The sequence below is a fragment of the Sphaeramia orbicularis genome, chromosome 11, assembly GCF_902148855.1.
Source record: "Sphaeramia orbicularis chromosome 11, fSphaOr1.1, whole genome shotgun sequence".
Lineage (NCBI taxonomy): Eukaryota > Metazoa > Chordata > Actinopteri > Kurtiformes > Apogonidae > Sphaeramia > Sphaeramia orbicularis.
In genome coordinates, this window is record NC_043967.1 from 10,519,698 (window position 1) to 10,542,959 (window position 23,262).

The 23,262-nt window shown below is 39.1% G+C and overlaps 1 protein-coding gene across 40 annotated transcripts in view; it reads left to right on the top strand.

Annotated features, from left to right (window-relative positions):
- The window catches only part of clasp2 (cytoplasmic linker associated protein 2), a 90,447-nt gene extending 70,906 nt beyond the window's left edge, over positions 1-19,541 (top strand). For 28 of the 40 annotated variants that reach the window (XM_030147220.1, XM_030147223.1, XM_030147219.1 and 25 more), the window contains 14 exons: positions 472-531; positions 817-819; positions 1,324-1,487; positions 2,025-2,103; positions 4,174-4,317; positions 4,451-4,594; positions 5,438-5,544; positions 7,231-7,372; positions 13,408-13,603; positions 13,698-13,891; positions 13,984-14,112; positions 16,335-16,541; positions 17,182-17,298; positions 17,968-19,541. In XM_030147220.1, the coding sequence (XP_030003080.1) occupies positions 472-531; positions 817-819; positions 1,324-1,487; positions 2,025-2,103; positions 4,174-4,317; positions 4,451-4,594; positions 5,438-5,544; positions 7,231-7,372; positions 13,408-13,603; positions 13,698-13,891; positions 13,984-14,112; positions 16,335-16,541; positions 17,182-17,298; positions 17,968-18,045 (1,764 nt within the window). In that variant the 3' untranslated portion in view covers positions 18,046-19,541. The remainder of the gene's footprint in view (positions 1-471; positions 532-816; positions 820-1,323; positions 1,488-2,024; positions 2,104-4,173; positions 4,318-4,450; positions 4,595-5,437; positions 5,545-7,230; positions 7,373-13,407; positions 13,604-13,697; positions 13,892-13,983; positions 14,113-16,334; positions 16,542-17,181; positions 17,299-17,967) is intronic. The other 12 variants (XM_030147230.1, XM_030147231.1, XM_030147235.1 and 9 more) reach the window with 2 other exon arrangements.
- Positions 19,542-23,262: the final 3,721 nt, after the last annotated feature.

The window sequence follows — 23,262 nt, forward strand, 5'->3', positions numbered from 1 at the left end:
GGAATATTGATTCTTTTGTTTCATAATGCACACACTGATGGCAAGCACACTCATGTACACGCACAGATATACATACTGAAATATAAATACAGGCATGCAGAAGCGTTCGACGGGCTGTTTTCTAACAGCATGCCACGCCTGAGTTTGCGTGTGACCTCACACTCTCCGCTGCCCTATGGGATTGCTCTGTCACCGTTCTGCAGCCAATCCGATGGCTGAGCTCATAATTCAGTGCCACTCTGTTTCTCTCTTTCAATCCCCCAGTCTGAAGCAATGACAATGGCCGCACATGTACTCACATACACATACACACACAAATCCTCAGCTGCCAGCTCTTCGCTCTAACTAACCTCTGCGGATCGCCCTCTCTAACACTTTTCGAGTGCCCGTCATCTCACACTCGTAGTAAGGTGTGTGAGACCCCCCCTCCCCTCCCCTCGTTTGACGTTTGACGATTTGATGAATTTTCAGCGAGACTCCGGCAGGGTGTACGGCACGGCAGAATCCGGTATAAGCTCAGCCTCCTTCAAGGTATTGCATCTCATCATGGACCAATCACGTGCCTTCATCTTGTTTTCTGTCCCACCATTCAGTTGTTGTTTCTCAAGCTTCTGTCATTATTGTCTCTTTTTTTATGTGCAAAATGTCAAAAATGTTGTTGATCTGAACTGTTTGAATAAAATGTTTGTGCAAATATTGCTGTGAAAGCTAAGATTGTGAGTATATACTCAGAGTACCACCAGTTGTACTTTGTCAGGATGTTAACAGATGTGTCTCTCTCTCCTCCATGCAACCCAACTTTGGAACTCTCTGTAGAGAGTAAGTCTGGCCAATCATTTGGCAGCTGTCTTTTATTAAACCATGTTTGGATGGAAATTTGCTTCATTGATCAGTTTGGATAACAAGTTGCCAAGACAACAGCCTAATACTCACTCACTAACCTGATTTCGTGACTTGCAATGTCCTGCAGAAATCATCTATGGACATGTAGAGATGATCACCACACAGACCGACTGGTGTTAATTTTCATTAACATTCTGATGGTTATTGTTTTTTAAAATGTTTGGCTGATTGAAACTTGACTGGTGATTGGGAATGAAGGTATAGGCTGCTATAATGACAAGCAAATAACAACTAACTTCACTTTGGGAACTAATGCTACACTGACATGATCCATTTTGAACAGATCTAGATCCTGTAAATAAGCTGAACAAGCAGAATATGCTTATGCATGTGTGTGCATGATGAGCTTCTGAGTTGGTGAATGGGTAAAAGTCACTTCTTGTATGACCTGCCATGTGTTTTTTTATTTTGTGTGTTTAGGTGTTCAGTATGTTCCTGGAGACTCTTGTAGATTTCATCCAGGTTCATAAGGATGACCTTCAGGACTGGCTGTTTGTCCTGCTCACCCAGCTGCTGAAGAAGATGGGAGCTGACCTGCTGGGCTCTGTACAGGCCAAAGTTCAGAGAGCCCTGGATGTCACACGGTAAGTTTTGGTATTCATAACGCCTGCAAATGATTACTGTCCATGTAGCTTGATAGGCAATGTACAATACCTCATTCAGTATTTTTTTATGAAGTGGGTACACATTTCAGCACTAAACCCAAACTATAAGATTTTGCAAAAGCACATAATAAAGCTGGCATATGTGACACGTGAATATTTACCTACAGTATATGAAAGAAATGTCTTTTTTTTTTTATCAAACCAGATATAAAAGCGTTGTAAAATAAACTTGAATATTAAATGTAAAGTAAATGAGCCGTTCCATCCTATTTTAACTAAGTGGTTAACTTGCTGAAACCTTTGACTGCTGCATTCAGATTGCACACAACCGTACAAACTCAGATGATTCACTCTCAGTTTGCTGTTTTGCTGCATCTTTATTTATTTCTTTTTTTTTTTTCCCATAAAAGTTAGACTGCTGTAGCTTTCACACCGACCTCTGGACCTATGAACTTTTAAAATGTATCCATGTACTTGTGAAATGAACATTCATTGTGGATTTTCTTTGTCTTACAGAGAGTCGTTTCCTAATGACCTCCAGTTTACTATTCTCATGAGGTTCACTGTGGACCAGACCCAGACCCCCAACCTCAAGGTAACACACTTGTGTATTGTGTATCTGGTTGTATGTGCACACACATTTGTATGATAAAAAGGAGGGAGTGGGAGGGAAGGATGGACATAGGATTGAAAATCCAGGGATACTGTAACCATGGTAACTGTGCTACTGATCTATGACCTCATGCCTGCCCATCCTGGCTGTGCCCCCTACCAAAACCCCACACCCTGACTCCTGGGCTGTGATCAGATAGCAACTGACATGACCTCCAACCGGCCGCTCCAATGGCCTTTTCTGCTCTGCTGCTGTGTGGACACTTCCTCAGCCTCTGTTTTTCAAACTCCTTCATTTCATCTCTGATCCTTCTTCATGGCTCCCACAGACTCATTCTAACATCTGAAACTTCCTCTTCCATTTCCACTCAGAATCTGCTGATTCATTCCCACTCCTTGTTGTTGTTATTATTACCCTTATTTCCCTGTCTCCTCATTTCACAGCCTAACTGACTGGCATTTCTCCTAATTGTCATTTTTTTGTCTTTTCACTCTGCCTGTTTTCCTTCAGACTAGTTTGAGGTACATTTTCAACCATGGAGTTTCATCTATCATTTTCCCACGTTGGTGTTTAAACATTGATTTGTTTGCACTATCGAGTGCTGCAAATCAATCGGTGTGCTATAGTCTGGTGTCACTCGTCGTTAGCTGTCCTGTCCCTTAGAGGCCCCTGGCCCCCTGTCCCTCTTTACTTCCTGGGCCATAAAAGAATATTTTCAACAGACAGTTTCTGACCACAGCTCTCATGTCTGCATGGCATTCATAAATTCTTATTTGAGGCAAAGAACAGCTCTCTGCTGCCATCGTGTGGTCTAAGTAATGACACTGTCTATATTTTAAAATAATGTGACAGATTTTCTGAGGGTTTTGCCTAAGTTTTTGAGGGGCTTACATGCTATGGTCATGGTTAGGGAGGGAAGAAAATGTTATAATAATTGGCCTAATCTTGTGTTTTAGATCCATTTTACAATTTTCCATAGATGATACATAATGTAATATCATTTTCATCTTTTATTATTACCCTGTCTGTGTAGGAAACATGGAAAATTTAGCACAGATGATGAATAAACACCGGCCAAAAAGATAGAAAACTAAATTTACTGGAGACCAGCTACATCCACTAGATCTGGGAAAAGTAGTTTTATTTAGTTTTTGGCTAAGGCGTTTTTGTAAAGTGACGTGGGTGCTGCTACCGAGCCTTATACTGGAAGGGAAACCCGTATTTTGAGGATTGGCCGAGCCTGCTTCCACCCTGTGAACTCCTCCTCCTCCTCTTTGCATCCTCCCTCCCCCCTCTCACCTAGCACTAATCCCTTTCCTTTCTTGTCTCCACCTCCCCCTGCCTTCCCCTGTCCTCGTCTCTGTCTTCTCCGTTGATTGACGCGGTGCTTCTCCTCTCTCTTTCTGAAGCCTGTGCGGAGCTCGTGTTGCGGGCGAGGCAGGGGAGGGTCCGGGGTAAAATTGTTCCCCCCCAGAGCGCGGCGCCACGCCTGCTCTCTAGACGAGCAGGCTGCAGCCTGGAGCCAGTCCTCCCAGGTCAGTGCGCTCCGGGGGGAGCAATTCTGTGGCGCACACGATGCTGCTAAGTGATTTGGAGGAAGTTCTGAAAGCGCCTTGAGGTGTATATGTAGAAAGGCGGAAAAGGAGAGAGGAATGGAGGAGAGAACAATCAGTACAGGAGTCAGTTGTGGAGTTTCGGAGCCTGCGGTGAATGTGTGCATTTATTGGTTCCTTTGTTTTGCCATTTTGTCATTACTTTTCTTTCTGATCAATAATCTGCCTTCATTATTAAGCATGATTAGGAATGCTCTGCAGTCTTCTCTCACTGATTCATCAGCTCATTTTTTTTTTTCCAGAACTGCAAGAGATGCACAATCTGCTGTGGTTGTACATGCCCACTGTGAACTCTAGTAGTCATTTTTTCCATGTGTGTTTGTCTGTGATTGTGTTAACGCTGTGAGTGCATTTACAGGTAAAAATTGGCCATGTTTTTTCTACGGTATCGATTTGATTATACTTATGGTTTTCATACATGTGTGTGTTTGTGTACCAGGTGAAGGTGGCCATTCTGAAGTACATTGAGACGCTGACGTTACAGATGGAAGCTCCAGACTTTGTGAACTCTAGTGAGACTCGGCTGGCCGTCTCCCGTATTATTACATGGACGACTGAACCCAAGAGTTATGATGTTAGAAAGGTACACAGAAATGAGACACTAATAAACTGTATGTCTACCATGTCAGAGACAGCCTTTATGCGCTGTCAGTTTATTGTCTTGTGGAAATTGTGCACATTGACACAGATATTGTGTTTGCTCATGTGCGTTCCAGGCAGCCCAGTTGGTGTTGATCGCGCTGTTTCAGCTCAACACCCCAGAGTTCACCATGCTGCTCGCAGCTCTGCCTAAAACCTTTCAGGATGGAGCCACTAAGCTGCTTCAAAACCACCTGAAGAACACCGGCAACGCAGCACAGGTATAAATCGTACACACTAAGGGCCTGATTTACTAAGATCGCAATAACAGGCACACATGTGCTTGCTCACGCTAAAAAATGTGCATGATATTGATATGCGTGTCATGGATCATCAGCTATGATTGCCTGGACGCAAAATCCTGCCTGGATTTTGTGCTACTGGTTGTCGTCATGGAGACAGTACGCTGTAAAAAGTGCTCAGGGATATGCCAGCACTCATGAATATGAAGTTGCTCTTTTTCTACACAGAGGGGTGGATAGATATTTCTCTGTTGTTGTTTATCAGTGGTGAAGTGTGTTATTAGTGCAGGGTGTAAAATTAACATCCGCCAAGTGCCAATGGCGGGTAAAAAAATTTATTTGGTGTGTAAAACAGAAACACACACTCGCCAGTGGCTGATGAAAAATTTTGAATTGCATGTTAGGTTTTGTTTTCATACATTCGACCATTTCTGCCGGATCATTCTAAGCAGGTTGCTGACACAGACTCAGACATGTCTGTATCAGGCTGGTGATTACCTGAGCCAAAGTCTGGTGGGTATCTGACATGGTGCCATAGGTGATGCTATCACCTATGGCTGAGTGTGAATCCAAGTTAATATTCCTATAATGACCACCTTCCACGACCCACCTTAGAGAGTGTTTTCTGCGCATCATTATTGTAGAAGTACGCCCCGCCCCCGTCCCACAATTTTTTTCGGGTATGGGGGGGGCACCAGTAGGCTGATGATACTGTTAGTGGAACTTGGTTCAAAAAAGGTTGAGAAACCCTGGCATGGACTGAAGGCCGAGGGTTTCAAGTGCAGGCACGTAATGTTTAATGATATGCTTCTACCTTCTCAGGCGCAGATGGGCAGCCCCCTGACACGTCACACCCCTAAATCTCCAGCCAGCTGGTCTAGCCCCGTCACATCACCCACAAACACCTCCCAAAACACCCTATCACCAAGGTAACGCACAAAGATCCTCTATTACAAAGATCATGTAAGTATTTGGATCCACTTCTTGTCTCCAAAAGAGGCAACGTGATATCATGACTTGCGTAAACATACACACCACTTTTAATTGGCATGTTATCTGTACACATTATAAGCTGTCTGTGTGTATGTTGACGCTGCATCAAATACCACGCAGTCAGGGTTAGGGGCTCCGGTTATGTCAACCAGAGATCTTGGTGGAAATTGACACATGATCAAATGGCTTTTAATAACATGCAAAGGTCAAAAATGCATACGTATAGCACGCCGAATGCCATAAAAAATGGCGTGACATACAACACGATTTCATGAGATCAGTCTCATGGTCACAAGGGTTGAGAATGCTGTGTAAATGGATGAAAGCAGTTGAATAAGGTCTAAATAAGAAAAAATAATACACCAATATCATGTTTTATCCTTTTTACTAATATTATTTCACTATAATGATATATTGTGATTTGCTTTTATCTTCCTGCTTCTTTAAATGAGATTAAAGCTGCGGGAGACTTTCTTGACCAATTTTTCATCAAATCTGTAAAACCCCAGTCATATCTTCAGTATCACGAATCTGTAAGTCTTTCAGTGATTACTCACCTGAATCTCTTGCATCACGGTGAACAATTCTGAAGTGCCATCCACCATAAACAAAACATGTGTTTACAAACAGAGAGGTAACTCGGGCATCTTTGGAATTTCATCGCAACACGCATTGTGGGAAGTGGAGGTTTGTGCGTCTGCCTGGCAGTGGCAGCTGCAACAGACACGATGCGGAAATGGCAGGAGCTCCGTTTCCCTCTATGCATATTCCTCCAGCCACTTCCTCGTTTCAGCTGTTTCCGCGTCGTGTTTGTTGCTTTTTCATCCTGCTGCCAGGCGGCTGCATGAACCTTCGCTTCCCACAATGCACATCGCAACAAAATTCTGAAGATGCCCGAGTCACCTATGGGCTCTGTTTGTAAACAAATGGTTTGTTTAAGGTGGATGGCACTTCAGATTGTTCACTGTGATGCAAGAGATTCAGGTGAGTAATCACAGAAAAACTTACGGATTCGTGATACTTAGGCGATGACTGAGGTTTTACAGATTTGATTGAAAATTGGTCACGAAAGTCTCCCGCACCTTTAATGTTGTAAGACTGTGTTGCTGAGACAGAGACAGGCCTCAAACAAAGCCCATTTTCTTCTGACTTAAATGTTTGAAAATGTATATTTAAACATCACAATGCTCGGAAAAAAGTCGCTAGTGAAAAATGTGCCCAGTATTTACCTGATTGACTGTAATACAAAATATTCAAGTTTTAACTGCGTTCATATTCACTTCTGCCTTTGGAATATATGGGACAAGATCTGCTTCTAGTCTTTTAAGGGGTGGGACAGCGAAAATGTGACCATCACAGCTATTTCTAACCTGTGCTTAATTTTTACCATTTCTTAAAACTTTTATGTCATGCATGCATGATGCTTTAAGAAAATTTGAGTGTGCAATATTACATAATGCACTGATGATGTTTCCTTGTATCATTCACTCTGATCCCATGGCCTGTTTTCATCTGAAATCCGTATCTCATACATAACATGCATAACAGTGTAATACCTGTAATACCTGTAATAATGCAACCATTTCTCATTACTCTTTTTTTTTGTTCTCGCTTGTGTTTAGTGCATTTGACTACGACACAGAGAACATGAACTCGGAAGACATCTACAGCTCACTGAAAGGTGTCACTGAGGCCATCCAGAACTTCAGTGTCCGCAGCCAAGAGGACATGAATGAAGCAGTCCAGCAGCGGGAAGGAGAAGAGGTGGGGACACTGTTGAATTTGTTGCAGACTAGCGTAGCAGGAATAATGTGATAATACTGTGGTTAGAACTGAAAATTACAGCTTTAGTGTTTTTTTCAGTGGAAATAAAGAGAATTGAGTTTTAATCTATAGCTCAATGAGTTTGCAGTAGTGGGCATTGTTTTATATGATTCAGATCATAGACCATAATTTTACCTCAAATAATCATCATGATGGCATTGTCTGATCACCCAGCCTTAAGTACTGCATTACTATCAACTACTATGTCTGAGTGTGGACCAGAGTTAATGTCCCCTGAACTGAACAAACAAAACAAACACTGCCTGCACAAAGAGATGTTGTTTGCATCCACCACAGAGAAGGGTGGAGGGTATTCTGTTGGTTGCTGTCTGTAACCTCACAACTAGATGTCACTAAATATTGCACTGAACCCTTAAAAATAATTTTACATCAAGGTATTTCAGCAAAGTCCTGTGTTATTCCAAATTTTTAAACCAAGATTTTTACTATATTTGCAAATATATGTGGATTCCAAATATCATTTATCAATCTGCATGATTAGTAGTAGCTGATATCAGCTCTTAAAGAAACATGTCATCCAGTACCAACGACATGCATGTTCTGTATGTGATGCTGACATGTGGATCTGTGTCTCCAATCCTGCTTTAGCACATGACTTGAGAGACATACATCATGCATTTATAGGTGACACCTCTGAACGTAATCCTTCACACTCACTGATAAAACTGTGTTTAGTGTTGAAAATGCCCCTCACGAGTTATTCTCAGCCAGACCTCTGCTTTCGTGTTTTCACAAAGTGCTCGTCTACACAGTGTGCTCGTTCAGTCCAAATTTATGACTTCAGACGTCATGTCAGGTCTTATTGCAGGCTTTCCCATCAGCCTCAGTCCCTTCTTAAGGACGTAATGTACTCTAGTACAGAGAGGTGTGACCTCTTGACATTTTCCCCATGAGAAGCATCTGAAATCCAACCCACCCACACGTCATCTTGCCGCCAATCACAGGCCAACTTGCTCATCAACTGCCATTTAGATAAGAGATACAGGTTAGAGTGTAAATATACAAAGAACCTGCTCACCCTGCTCCACTTTCCAGCTGGTGGTGGTGGTGGTACATCATGTGTCAACCTCCCAACACTGGGTTATGTTGTTTTTTTAATGTCTGGGGAACAACGTGCTACTACAAAATGGCAAATAACCCTCCCAAAGTAGTCACTTTTCCATTGACCCTCAAATTGCACGAATATAACTTTCACATAAAAATTTACGAAAAACAACAATTTCACCAAAACTCTTGTTTTTTGATTAAAAGTTTTTGCGCTGGCAAGAGGTGGTTTTTCAGGTGTAGCGCAAATGGTATATCACACAAAACTACAATCGAAAGACCTTTTTCCACAACTAGAGTCATGTGAATAAAAAATGATGTTGACAGACAATACAACAAGCAAAGAAGAAAAGATTTAAAAGAAACATGGTGCGATATGTGTGAACACACCAGGAAACCCAATCATTTTTTTATTTACTATGAGATAGAGGGGTAACATATAATAATGAAAATATCTGTAAATCAACACCATATTTACATTCATCGCCATGTTTATGGCTTGACTTCTCGTGTCATCTTGCAATGATAAGTAAAAAAAATCATTGCATTTGTGATTTAATGGAAAAACCAACATTACGCACTTCTGTTTTTTCGACATTTAGTAAATGTCAGTGAAGATCTGCACATATGTCCAATGGAAAAGCTACTAGTGACAGAAAGGAAACCTCTCCCATTTCCTCTGCTACTGATTTTGTGGATGATGAGTCTGGGCATCATTTGTCCAACATTTGTACCTGCTGACTCCTACACATTTGCACTTGTGTTTGTCTTTTTTACATTGGGGAGGAGAATAGAAAGCTAGTTCCTAATCAGAAGTCCAATCCATCAGAGCTTATCAGTTCATTTTAACAATGCTGACAGGTTTTTCAGACAGTTCACACAGTTAAACATCGACGTCAAACTGTTTTTTTGTTTGTTTGTTTTTTTTTGTTTTTTTGCATTGCAAAAAAGGCATTAGTTTAGAGAGGAGGAAGTAGCCAAAAGCTTGGTTTCATTTCACAAAGAAATCTGACAACTGTTGTAGCAATTGTTGTTGACAAATGTTGTAGTAATTCCAAAAAAGAGTTGACATACCAGTAATGAAGTGAAAATCATTCTTGCGAACCTGAACTGAATTTGCTGTTTGACACTGTGTATATTAGGGTCCCCGCTTCCCAAACTAGTAGTCAGTTAGGTCAGCTCCTGAGTGTAAATATCTGTGCTGTAATACCTGGTTCCAACTGTGAAGCATTTGCAGACCTCTCAATTTGTTTACTGTTTTTACCCTTCGGCAGAGGAGTATTGTAAATCATTTTGTTGTCTGTCTGTCTGTCCATCCATTCAACGACATAATCGCATTATCTGAGAAATGCATTGACATATCTGTACCAAATTTATACTGTGGATGCATCTTGGCATGGAGCAGAAGCCTATTGAAAATGGGTGACCTTGACTTACTTTTTCAAGGTCACATGGCCTTGTGCCTTGAGCAGTTATAACATCTCAGTACTTTCAAATATAAATATTTATGTAATAAGTTTTACACAAAGGCAATCTAATCTAAATTACAGGGCAGTAACTTTTAACAGAATCTTACACTATATTTGGCCGAGGGGGATTAAAAATGCACAGTACATTATGTTTTAATCTGGCTCTTGTTTGTTGGAATAATCCTGCTATATGGTGACTGTTTTATTTGACATTCTTCTCCTGTCCGCTATGTGTGTGTTCCCCCTCAATGTGTAAAAGAACAAGAACCTCTGTGGTACCAATCAAATGGCAAGTTTTGACAAATGCACCTATTTTGTCATCCGGCGCTTTCTTTTGTAGTGATATAGTCTTTTTAATACCATAACTATTGTTCTCCCCTGACACAATTTTGCACAGGCACTGTCACTGCTCCTCCTGCTGAAAGCGAGTGTGATTCATTTAAAGACATCCAGAATAATATAAAATGAGCCAAACAACCTACTGGTGCCAAACCAGTAACCAAAATGACACTAATGAACTATGTTACAGGGTTTCCGCTGCATGTAAATGATTGTGGTTCACCGCCACGCCTATATAAAAGCCACCATGCCTTCAGAATTATGATCTTTCTTTCAGATGTTACATATGTAAATTATATTATATGAATGGATCCATATAAACATAATGTCTATATTTACGCACATTTACAGACTGTAATAAGTTTGTGAAATTGTACTCATGAAATGTGACACTGCTCTGCAAATATCTTGAAAAATAAACACTGGAGTCTCAACTTCCTGACCGGCTCTACTGTGGCTCACTCGAGAGTGGCCACAAAGAGGCGACAGAGCAGAGTAAAGAGAGAAAGAAGCAAGAATAAGTTTAGCGAATATTTTTCTCAAACCTGTGAAAATGACCCTAACGTTAATGTCAATGTTAATAATGCAATGTTAGCAAAAGTAACATTTAACGTTAAATTAATGTTGCACCTATTTTAGGATCAGATATCGGCCCCAATATCAACATTGTAGCTGGATCAGGGATCTGTAAAAGCAACCGATCCGTAAGACCAATCGTTTCCCTTTAAATTTTTGTGACACGGGCTGCGTCATGCATGCCAAGAGGTTTCTGTGGAGTTGGAGTTTCGGTGTTTAATGACCAGGAGGGTTTCTTCTCAAACTGAGTGTTTATTATAAAACATGCTGCAGTTTACAGAACACAAACATGTAACTGGCATGTGACATCTTGTAAGAGTAAAGTTTTTTTCTTTTGTCAACACAATCTAAAGGAACTTCCTGTTTTGACAGACTTCAATATAAAAGCACTTTCTGAAATTACTTAAATTAAAGCATTTTCTCTTAATGATTATTAGCTTTGTTTGACTTTTTTACCATGAACAATCAACTGAAATATCTGAAAATAAATAAATAATGCATCCTTTTAATATAAACTTAACCCAACATGAATTGCCTTGTTTTCTCTAAACTCAAATAAATTAGTCCCAACAGAGGTATTTCAGCCTGACCACACCAGGTAAGGCTTGGAGCTTCTTAAATCAACAAGGCCCTCCCCCACAGTGTCAAAAAATCCTGGAGGAAACCCTGATGATCAAATTCCAAGATAATAAAACAGCTGCATTAACACTGAAAACCTGTGCAGGTGCATCTTTTCCCTGCATGCAGAACTGCTCAGGAATCAATAAGGGATTAGAATGTTAAGCATAATTGGCAATGGTACCACTATCAGTAACATTTATGTAAGTTTTAGGGATGTACCAATACCACGTTTTTCCAGACCGAGTACAAGTACGTACATTTGATTACTTGCCAATACTGAGTACCGATATGAGTACTTAATAATACCATTACAATTCTTAGTTAATTTTGAATTTGTGCTTTATTTATTTTTCTTAATCTTCAGCACTTAAAGAGAAGGTGAGGAATGGACTATGAGAACTATGTTAAATAAGTATAAGCTATGGACTGTTACAAAGACATAGTCCATAAAAAAAAAAAAAAAGAATTTGAGATAATGTGAAGCAAATGAAACTGTACATGTTATACATCTCATCAGTGTTTGTTAGATGTGTGTTTATTAGGGTTGGGAATCTTAGTTGTAAGGCTGATACGATACACATCTCAATACAGCATCTTCGATCCGATATATATTAAAGATACATGTGTGGCACCCTGTGATGCAATACGATACGATACGGTACAATTCACACCCAAATCACGATACAGAGCGATTAAGCACATTCTGATTCAACAAATTCATTCTAGTAAAAAAAAAATATGCAGTGCAGTTCAATGAGCTTGATCATTTATTTGTCAAATAAGACCATGACTTTTCACAAAGTGGCTTTAGTTCAATTTCAGAACACGTGTCTCAAATTCAGTCACGTGAAAAAGTTAGGACTTTGTTTCCAAAGTCGTTTCTCTGCATGTTTCTAACACTCAGCATCTTGCTCCCTTGCTGAATCAATTTGTAATATGATGTATTTGTAACGTAGGTAATACAGTAGGTTCTATCATTTTAAGACACACCTGTGCAAGGTATTCTGGGATGCGCTGTTAGATATGTACGTCACTGTTTAAGGAAGTATCTCTGGTATGTACAGCAGTATTCAGTACAGCTGATATAGTAAAAAGTACACGTTTAGAAACCACATGTGGTCACCTTCCTTCTATGTCTGTCAGATTCAGATACAGACATTACAGGATTCATCATTGGTGCTCGTGCAACAGTGCATCCACGGAGCTCATACTGTCATGTGTAGTGTACACATTCGCAAATCCACGGCGCACATTAATGTGGGTCTGAAGAAAAGAAACACTTTACTCAAAAGAGTAACACTTTTAAATGCAAGTAAAAATATATTGTATTGAACGGATCGAATTTTATCGATACAGACATTCAATAACTGATGCATCGTGACATCGTTCCAAACTTTTCATTCACTGCTCCGAATTCTCCATCTGGGTATGCATCCGCGAGCACCCGGGAAATGGACAGAATTACATACAGAATGTATGCAGAGGATGGACAGAACGCTCCGTCCGTTTTTGTCTGTGTCTTTGACATAACTTTCAGTCACCGTTACTTTTGTCACCGTTGTTTATTTTGAAAAATCTCCACACTGCTGACATTACTCCTCTGCCGCGTACCTGCTGCACTTAACTGTAAATGTCACGCTGCTGTAAAGTGGTATCGGTGTGTTTGTATTGGAGCACTTTTACAAGTATGAATAGAAGTACACGCACTCAGTATCAGACCGATATTCGATACCGGTATCGGCATTGATGCATCCCTAATAAGTTCCCTTCCCTTGCTAAGGGTCGTGTAAAAGGTTTTGGACTAAATGCAGAAAAATTAACTCAGTTTTTTTTGTGGTGTTAAAGTAAATCAGTAGCAGCTTTGGTCAATGAGTGTCCTTGTGTTTTTATTGTATAAATGTGCAGGGTGGCAGCGGAACTGACAGCAGAGGTTCAGATTTAATGGACGGTGGCCGCATGGCTCTGGACAACAAGACCTCCCTCCTCAACACGCCCCTGCTTTCCTCGACCCCCCGAGGGACCCATGAACACTTCTTAGACTCTCCTTTCAAGCACAGGCACAGAGACAGCAGCCTGGACGACTCTGAGCAGCTCACTGACGGTACATTTACAGTCCATCTGGAAAACACAGTGAACATCATCAAAAGCTGTAATCTGAATCCCACTGTTGTTTTTCTGCCTCTGTCTGTTTACAGACAGCAGCCTGGACCAATCAGAACTGGTGGCTGAGCTGCTAAAGGAGCTGTCCAACCACAACGAGCGCGTAGAGGAGAGGAAGGCAGCGCTGTATGAACTGCTGAAACTTATTCGCAAAAACACCCTGCAAATGTGGGATGAACATTTCAAAACCATTCTTTTGCTCCTGCTTGAGACGATGGGTGACAGAGAGGTACCCACCCACCCACTCACTATAATGAAACTCTATGAACAGACAGAGCTCCATCATTTTCATTAAAACTTCCATGTATTTTATTGTGTCAGCACACGATCCGGAGGCTGGCTCTGCTGGTCCTTAGTGAGATCCTCAGTAAACAGCCCTGGAGGTTCAAGAACTATGCAGAGCTCACCATCATGAAGGCCCTGGAGGCTCATAAGGACCCCCACAAGGAGGTACATACACTACCAAACCATTCACAGTTAAGAACAGAAACCACAGACCATATGAACACAGAAGCTGTTTTACTCAGAGGTCACACTCAGGGTATGAAGCTGAAATGCTTTTATCAAAAGGATGCTGGTGTCCAGTCATAAAAACACAAGGAAACTGACCAACTGCCACTATGTCACTGCATAACACTTGGTCAGCAAGTGAACAGACAATGGATAGCTAAAATGTGGATGACATCAGACCATAGACCATCAGACCTTTATTTATAGTGGTATATAAGACACTTTCAAACCATGTTTTCCAGATCACATGCACTGACACCTAGGTAGCTTTTCCTGTCCCAATTTTGGTCCTATTTTTGGCCCCAATATTTTATTAAAAATTCATTAATTTTGGGATGGCTCAGAGCAAGAATATAATCTTTTTGCAGTTATCTGAGGTCATCATTAGGCACATCCTGGGGGGAAATATGTCTAAATTTCCTTTTTTATTACTGGGTCTAAAAAAGCTGGCAAAGTGCCAGGTACCAAAATGTACCCAGTTTCATAGAAGCACCAATAAATATATACAAATATTTATATAAATTTTGAATTAAAATCAAATATTATTTACATTGTGATTATTTGACAACTAGTATTAGCACTCATCTACTCCTTAGCTGACATTACTGTTTGATATGATAGGTACAGTGTTAAGTGCTTGGAATTCACATTTGTGTCGGATGTCATCTGGAATCTGTGCATGACACAGAAGTATGTGTTACAAAGAACATAAGGTCACACAATATTACTGAAAACCTGAAAAACATTTCAGAGTTGGGTGAAAAGATTTACAGTCCAATAACTACAAGGCTGAAAACATCCACTGTGTTTTTCTCCCAGGCTTAAGTGGATTTGTGTTATTTCAGAATTCATTTGCACCTTTCAAATCATCATCTAACAGTGACTTTAACCTTAGCCAGAAAGTGGTTGAGCAGCATGTTAAATGTCAGCTCATGGGTTAACAAATATATTGGTACACCTTGAAATATTATGCAGTGTCCCTCTGGATTTACAATGTGCCTTTAGTTAAAGTGTTCTTAATATTCATTATTGCAATAAAATTGAATGGACAGTGAAAATCCAGAGACACAAAGCAACAATGATCATAATAGGGCTGCAGCTATCGATTCTTTTTGAAGTCGAGTATTCTACCAAATATTTCAGTGAGTAATCAAGTAACCGGATTTCATCATCAAGCCGTCATCGAGAGCCGTCAAGACTCATTATTGTAGACTACAACAAATGCATAGCCTACATTCTAACCAGCACTGCTGTGTTTCTCAGTTAACAATCACGTTAAATCAACGAATGTTAGGCTACTGTTGAGTGGAAGAGGGGCATTTACCTTGTGCTGGCTTTGGACGTGTACTTACACACATTGCCCAAAATTCTCTGATTTTTTTAATTTTGAAGTAATCCCAAACTTTGGATATCTTTTGCTTTTTGCGGACAGTCTCCTTGTTCTCTTCCATAGCACAAGGTTCTTGACTCACTGTTTACAGTTGGTGTAGAACATGATCCCTGGGGCAGAACGCAAGTGACTACTTAAACAAATTAATAATTAAACAAATACTCAAGGCTAAAAAAAATAATTCGAGGATTTTTTGTACTTGAATTACTTGAGTATTCGTTGCAGCTCTAGATCATAATCACAGTATTTTAATGTTTCTGTAACGTTCTGCTTTTTTTGTGTTTGTTCATTTTTCCTCTGGAATTTGTGATGTTTCGGGGGAGGAGGTAGTAAATGTAATTGTATTTATACTTTTCAAAAAAAGACCTTGAACTAAAAAAATTTCAGGACACCTAAATGCTCCACAAACCAAAGGAAAACTTAGAATATGTCCCTGCAAAAATTCTGTGCTTTTTACAAAGACATGCAAAAAAAAAAAAAAAAAACATGGTATTTTTCTACCCTGCCAAACAGAGTAGTTTTCCGGGTGGAAGATGACCCTTTTGCACAGTGCTGTAAATGTAGTTTGGAAAATCACTCTTGAATTTCAAGACAGACTTAAAGGTAGTATATATAGTGTAGTATATATATCCAGTGTTTGAAAACAGCCAGGGTTTAAATCCTTGTCCAACACTCTATTTCCTCAAAAAGAAACAATTCTCCACAACTTTGAATGATACAGTAGACTTACAGTATGATGTGTATTTAATTTCTGTGACGAATGTTCCTGCAGGTGGTCCATGCAGCAGAGGAGACGGCGGCCATGCTGGCTCTGTCCATCAGTCCAGACCAGTGCATCAAAGTGTTGTGTCCCATCATCCAGTCAGCAGACTACCCCATCAACCTGGCTGCCATTAAGATGCAGACCAGAGTGGTTGAGAGAATTCCCCGGGAAGGCCTGATCAGCATGCTGCCTGAGATAGTGCCAGGACTCATACAGGTGATGCACACCACTCACATGTTTCTATTACTTTTATTCTGGATTCTATTATGGTATTATTTAACCTTTTTATACAGTTTTAAAAAGCCTTATGTACAATTTGTAATCAGTTCCCATGGATTCTAAAAAAGCCTAAAATCCAGCCATCTGAGATTTAGGCTTAGAATGTCCATAACAGATTCATAAATGTGCATAAATGGACTTTACACATAGTAGCTAAACATCCCTCATAACCTTAAAGGAAGTGAGACAAATGTGTCTTACGTTATGTAGTTTTGAGTTACAAATTTCATAGAAAGCTGCATGTCCTTGATGGATGTATGTAAGCAAAAAAAAAACAAACCTGTTTTTACCTTTTACCTGTTATAAGTCAAGTGTTCTGAGAGGAAACAATCATCACTCCTCTGGACTTTTGGGCTGAAAAAGCCGCAAACGGAATGTGAATCATAAAATTGTGGTGTTTTGTTTTTTTTTTTTTTACTCCTTGATTTTGAGTCTAACAGCTCTTAGAATCTCAGAAGGTTCTGTTAATGCTGATGCTCAACTTGCTCACATTGTTTCTAGTCTCAAAGATCATCCATTTGTCCATAATGACTTCTGACGTTGTACGGGTTTTAATCTGTTGAATCTGCTCTAACAGGGTTATAACAACTCTGAGAGCAGTGTGAGGAAAGCCTCTGTGTTCTGCCTGGTGGCCATTCATGCAGTGATCGGAGAGGACCTCAAACCTCACCTCAGCCAACTCTCCAGCAGCAAGGTAACTTCTTCATGGTCACTGCATTTGTAGGGTCAGATTTGTGCCAATATAAGTCAAACAAGAACAAGAGAAAGTAATTATGCAAATAAAGCATTTGTGTGATCGTGGAAACTAGTATTCTTGTGATAAATTGTGCTTTTGACTTGCTCTGAGGAGGGATTAAAAAAGCCGACTACACTGTCGGTAAAAGGATGTGTCAAAAAAAGGGAAACAATAATTCTAAAAATAAAAAATAGGTATTGGACATTAGAAAGTACTAGTAAAAAATAACAAGTAGCAAAGTAGTAATAATAAATGATAATAAATAGCTAATTATGTTATAGTATTAAAATATGCACTATCTATATGTAATCACAGGGTAAGTTATAATAAAGTGATCACAGTAATAGTCATAATAATCATATACAGTATAAGTAATATAGTAATATAAATGATAATAATGATAATAGGCTGCAGTCAGTGAACTAAATTACCAATAACAAGAAAATAAACATTGCACACTGGAATAAACAACAAACAGCATAAACAACACTGCCCCACAGAACTGCATATTGTTACAAATTAGATTCTGTATCACGGAAAAATATCTGATTGCACCTCCTCACATTTCCTCTTGTCCTGTTAACGTACTCACCTCCTCTGTGTTCTGTTTGTCCATTTCTCCTGCAGCTGAAGCTCTTGAACCTGTACATCAAGCGTGCCCAGTTCGCCTCCACCGGACTCGAACCTGAATCTGAGGGCCTATAGGAGACACAGCGCCCTCCTACAGGGCAACCACTGAACTGCAACTCTGCCCAACCCAAACGTCAAACATCATTTCATGAGCTCACACCCACACAGACAGAGAATAAAAAACAGACCGTCGCACTATTTCTTTCAACAGGAGCAAACTGCTGTCATCCACACCAACACTTGCACTCTGGTTAGCAAAAAGTAGGTTCACACATTTCTAATTCATTTCCCTCCACCTGCTGCATGGGAGCTGTAGTGCAGATGAGTGGAGTTTTGTAGTTGTTGACCATCCCTGAGGATGCATCCTGACTTCTGACACAGAGACTTTAAGAAAACTTCCAGAAACAGTCACATGACTCCACCCAGGTTTATCACCCATCACTCAAGGGATAAAGGTCTGAACCGTCCGTCCTCCACGTCTCCCTGTTGTCCAGTGGTCCTCTTCTGAAACACAATAGCATCCCCTTCAAACATCTCAGTGTCAACAGGAAGTGGTGCATCTGCATGGTTTGGTCTTTATTTGTTTTGGGGGATTTTTTTTGGGGGGGGGGGGTAGGTGGTGGTGTTTATCAAGCAGATCTGAGACGAACGGTTCCATCTTGTTTCTTTATTAAACAAAAAGTAACTGGGGCCAGGTAGACAGGAATGTAAATTATACATTGTGTCATTGTTTGGGGTTTTTCTTTTACATGACGTTTTACTGCAGCAGTTTTTAATGTTTTCTCTCTCATACACACACACACAAACACACATACGTTCTCTCTCTTTTCAAAAAGGTGCTGATGAGCCTAAAAGGTACGACCAGCTCTGCATGGCACCAACGCCAGCCCAGGCAGGGTCATGCCTGCTCAGAGTGGTCACAGTCCATGGGCGGATTCCAGAGTACAAGGATGGGTTACGTGCTTGGCTATGCATGAGACTAAATTTTTAAAAATAAATACATTTTTATTGGGTTCTGTTGACAGATTGTCGGAATAGAGCCACTGGGGTTTTAAATTAATGTAAAAGTCTGGCCCTTTCAGAATATTCTGCGATGTCCTGTATGTCTCCCAGCTCATCTTGGGTCGGTCCATTTCTGGGCAATATTGGAAGGAAAATGGGTGTGTGCTGCTTTTACATGAAGTATGACAGGACATGGCTTCTTATCACATAGTGGATATGTATCTATATATGATATTAAAATGGAATATCCAATAACAGTGTCATTTAGGAGAGTCCCTTGGAGGGGAGGGGGGTGCACACGCACCTGTGCCCATCCTTGTTTTATTTTTTTCTCCCTCTTACCCGTGCTGTAGTCCCTCTCTCTCTCACACTTAATTTTCTCTGCTTAGAAATTTGTAGAAATGTATTATTTACAGCTCGGAAAACAACATTGTCACATCACCCTTTCTCTTCTCTTCATTGTGTTTTTTCTTTCGTTCCTCTTGTAACATTCTAGTTTTCACTGTTGTGTTTCCTCTGTGCATTTACAAAGCAGTGCTTACAATAAACTAAAGAACTTGTACAGATGATGACACGTCCGGTTTCTTTTTGACTTTTGCAGCACATGTCTTGAGGTAAAAAAATAACCTTCCTTCCAGGAGGGCTGGGCTTAAAAAAATGTCAGGATGGAAACAATAAGAAAAATGTTGGTGTTGACCTCTTGCACTGGTGTCTCTGCAGATCAGGGTTGCAGACTTATAATTTTGGTTGTAAAATGTAGTCCTTTGCCTGAAACCAACACAAGGTTAGTGTTTAACCTTCAGCAGTTCCTGTATCCACTAAAGGTCTGATATGTCCAGCTGATGCAACTGGAGCAGAAGTTCAACTAAGACAGATCCAACTGGTGGCCATAACCAGCAGATAAGTGACTAATGGGCAAGCAGTAACAGATCAAAAAGATTTGCTGTTCAATTGGGTATACTGTTTCAACTAAATAACCTAAAGAAACTTATAAAACATATTTTGGTAGGTATTTATAAGTATTTTGATATGGCAAGAATGGTGATTTACTTAAATGATATATTTGGGGGGGTTTTTTGTGTTTTTTTTAATGGTAAAATAAGCCTGGTAACAGATTTTTTGTTTTTTTTTTTTTTTTTTTTTTTTACTTACGCAAATGGCTAAAATACTTTGTTCCTGACAGAACTTCACATAAAATACAATTAAATATGTTAACTAATATGTATCTCTGTAACATCAGTTAGTGTTGTAGCAAAAATGTGCCATAATTAAAAATTGATTAGGGGCACAAGAAAGTAATGGATCAAAACAGACTATAGCCTCAAAAGCACAGACTGTTTTGTTTGAAGAAAACAAAGATAGCTTTCCAATTACGACTTTATTATGTACAACATGGCTAATATAAGGAACAAGTAACTGTACATAATTAAACTGAGTACCTTGATGTCATTCTTTTATCATACATTGTTAACAAAATGTATGTGCATTCTGCTGGAACTTCAAACTCACTTATCATATCCTCAAGAGGGAACTCAAACATTCAGTAGATCAGATAAAGTCAGACATAGAAGCCTCCACCCAATTCTCTACCTCATTTGGTCGGAGTGTGAGGAACGATGAATAATGAAACCACTACTTCCTGTACGTACCTAAAAGGCCATGAAATCATATCACAGAATAAATCATAAAGGTATTCTTGGGCGGATATTTTTAAGTAAACTGGATAAAAAAATTCTAGGTAATTCACTTGAACCAAAATTTCTGTTGGACACGCACCCAATGTTTTTGATACATATACTTAATAAATTCTAAAAAGGAAATGTATTTGACTAATTCAGACACACGCTGTTCAACATCAATACATAAGTTGATGTTAATTCATATTTGTGTACATTTGGTGAGCTTAAATGTTATGTAACCATGTGCTCAGGATGGCTTGTTATTCTAATATTTAGTACAAGTAAGATAGTCATTGGTAACAGATCAAAGAAAAAGACACGCAAAGTTCACATACTTATCTATAATTTAGAAAAATAAATTGTATAAGGTACGTTAAAGTAGGTATAAATATCTTTACTTTCTGTAATTTTCATTATCTAGTTCCAAGTAAAACCATCAAAAAACATAAAAAAACAAAAACACTAATTTCATGGTAACAGATAAAAAGGCTAAAATCTCTAGGCCCCAAACTTTATATGCAATAAAAATTACTTTTTGGAAAAGGTAGTAAAAAAAATCTCAACACAGTATGTTGGATACACATAATAAAAAATAAAAAAGAACTTCATATATTAGATTTTTTTAAATTTTTACAATATTTAAAAAAATTTTTGAAAATTGCAATTCCAAGTTGTGCTTTCACTGAGCAGATATGCCTGTCTTAGGTTTGGCTGTAACTTTTTTGTCAATAGGAGGTTTTCAAAACCAAAAACAGATATAAAAAAAAAAAAACGACAAAATTGGCTAAAAATAAATAAATAAACAAATAAATAAAGAGCAATAATAGGGTATTGGGGGACAATTTATACCTCCCCTTGACCAGGCCCTAATGTGTCTGTTGATTAAAGTTGTTTACTTGTTGCCAATAAGACCTCAGACTGCAGGCAAAACTGGCCCAAATCACGTGGACTGTGATCGTTTTAATTCTGAGCCAGGTCAGTACCAGATATGGTCCTGGATCAGATACAGATCTGATCACCTCAGTCTGAAGAGGCAGATGAAAATTCAGGCGACTTAGCCGCTCAGAGGTGTAATTAAGTACTTCAATGAGCTCAACCTTTAACATGTACAACACTAAAATACAACATAAGCATTATTGCAGGAGTCATATTAATCCAAAACATCAAATATTATAGTAAAATACTGACATGGACCTGAGAGTACTTGATGACGCAGTTTTTATGTGAAAGTAAGGTTTTCAGTGTAAAACTTCTGCTTGTGGTGGAGTAATTTTGCTGTGTATTAGTGCTTTTACTCAAGGAAGTGATCTGAATATTCCTCTCTGCTTTTGTGTAACTGTGGCTCAGTTCAGGACCAGTCCACAGCCTAAAAAAATAAATAAATCACCATCAACACATTAAGGCTGTCAGTGTGAATAATGCAGACAAAGCTGGACTAATTTGAATTGAAGAAAAATTAACTGACTTTTTGAAAACACAAATATATCAAATGTGGCAAATGGCACCATGGCCTCAAATTACTCTACTCAGTTTATTTGATATTAAAACTACTGTTTACATGAACAACTTTAACACTTCCTAGACTTTTAGAAAGAAATCTGGAAATAACAGTTTAGTTGTAATGAGAACATTTAAGAGTGAGAAATTGACCTTTTACTAAATAATTGACAAGTCTCATCACTGCTTTATATTTACAGCATTTGCTGCACTCTCTTAAAACATCATCTCCGGGGATGCACATATATCAGCTAAAAACAGTATCACATGTCGCTGCACTGGTGGCACATTGTGTTATTTGAACAGTTCCTTCATTAATTTATGTTCCTTCAAAGATAATGTAGTGAGTGGCAGGCAGACTTTAAAAATCAAGTGAAGCCATGCACACGTTTCCATGCTACAAAAGAAGGGATGAATAACAAAATAAACAGAAAATAAAATAGCACTGACATTGCAAAAATTTCCATTTAAATATTGATTGCAGACTTTGGCAATCATAGTCTTAGATTTCACTCACTGTTTAGACAATATTACCAAACGTCAAGAAAAAAAAAAAAAAAATCAAAACTCAGGTTTTAGCTACTCATTTCTGCACGTTGGACCCTGTGGTTTTAGTAACATTTTTAGTAATAACTAACATTTTAGGCTTGAAATAACCTAGTCTTTACCTGCACAGCTGTCTAACTTTCATCAGAGTAATCCAAGACCAAAACTGAGAGTGGTTTAACATTATAGAGCACTTTAAAACGCCTTTAGGAACTCAGACTTTCACCTTTTAATATATATTACATGTATATTTTATATGTATGTATGTATGTATATATATATATATATATATATATATATATATATATATATATATATATATATATATATATATATATTATAATACAGTACAAAGTAAAATACTGAAAACTTTCACCTGTTAGGGCCTCTAAAAAATATCTCAGATACTGTTGCAGTAGGGGAAGAAAAATCCCTCGGGGGTCAGGAGCCACATTTTTAAAGCCATGATTGATCACTTGCTTAATATAGATCCTGACCTGAAGTTGCAGGGAGCCGTGGCAGGAAAATGCGCAGTAAAATGTGCACAACATGTACTCGTTGATAAAGT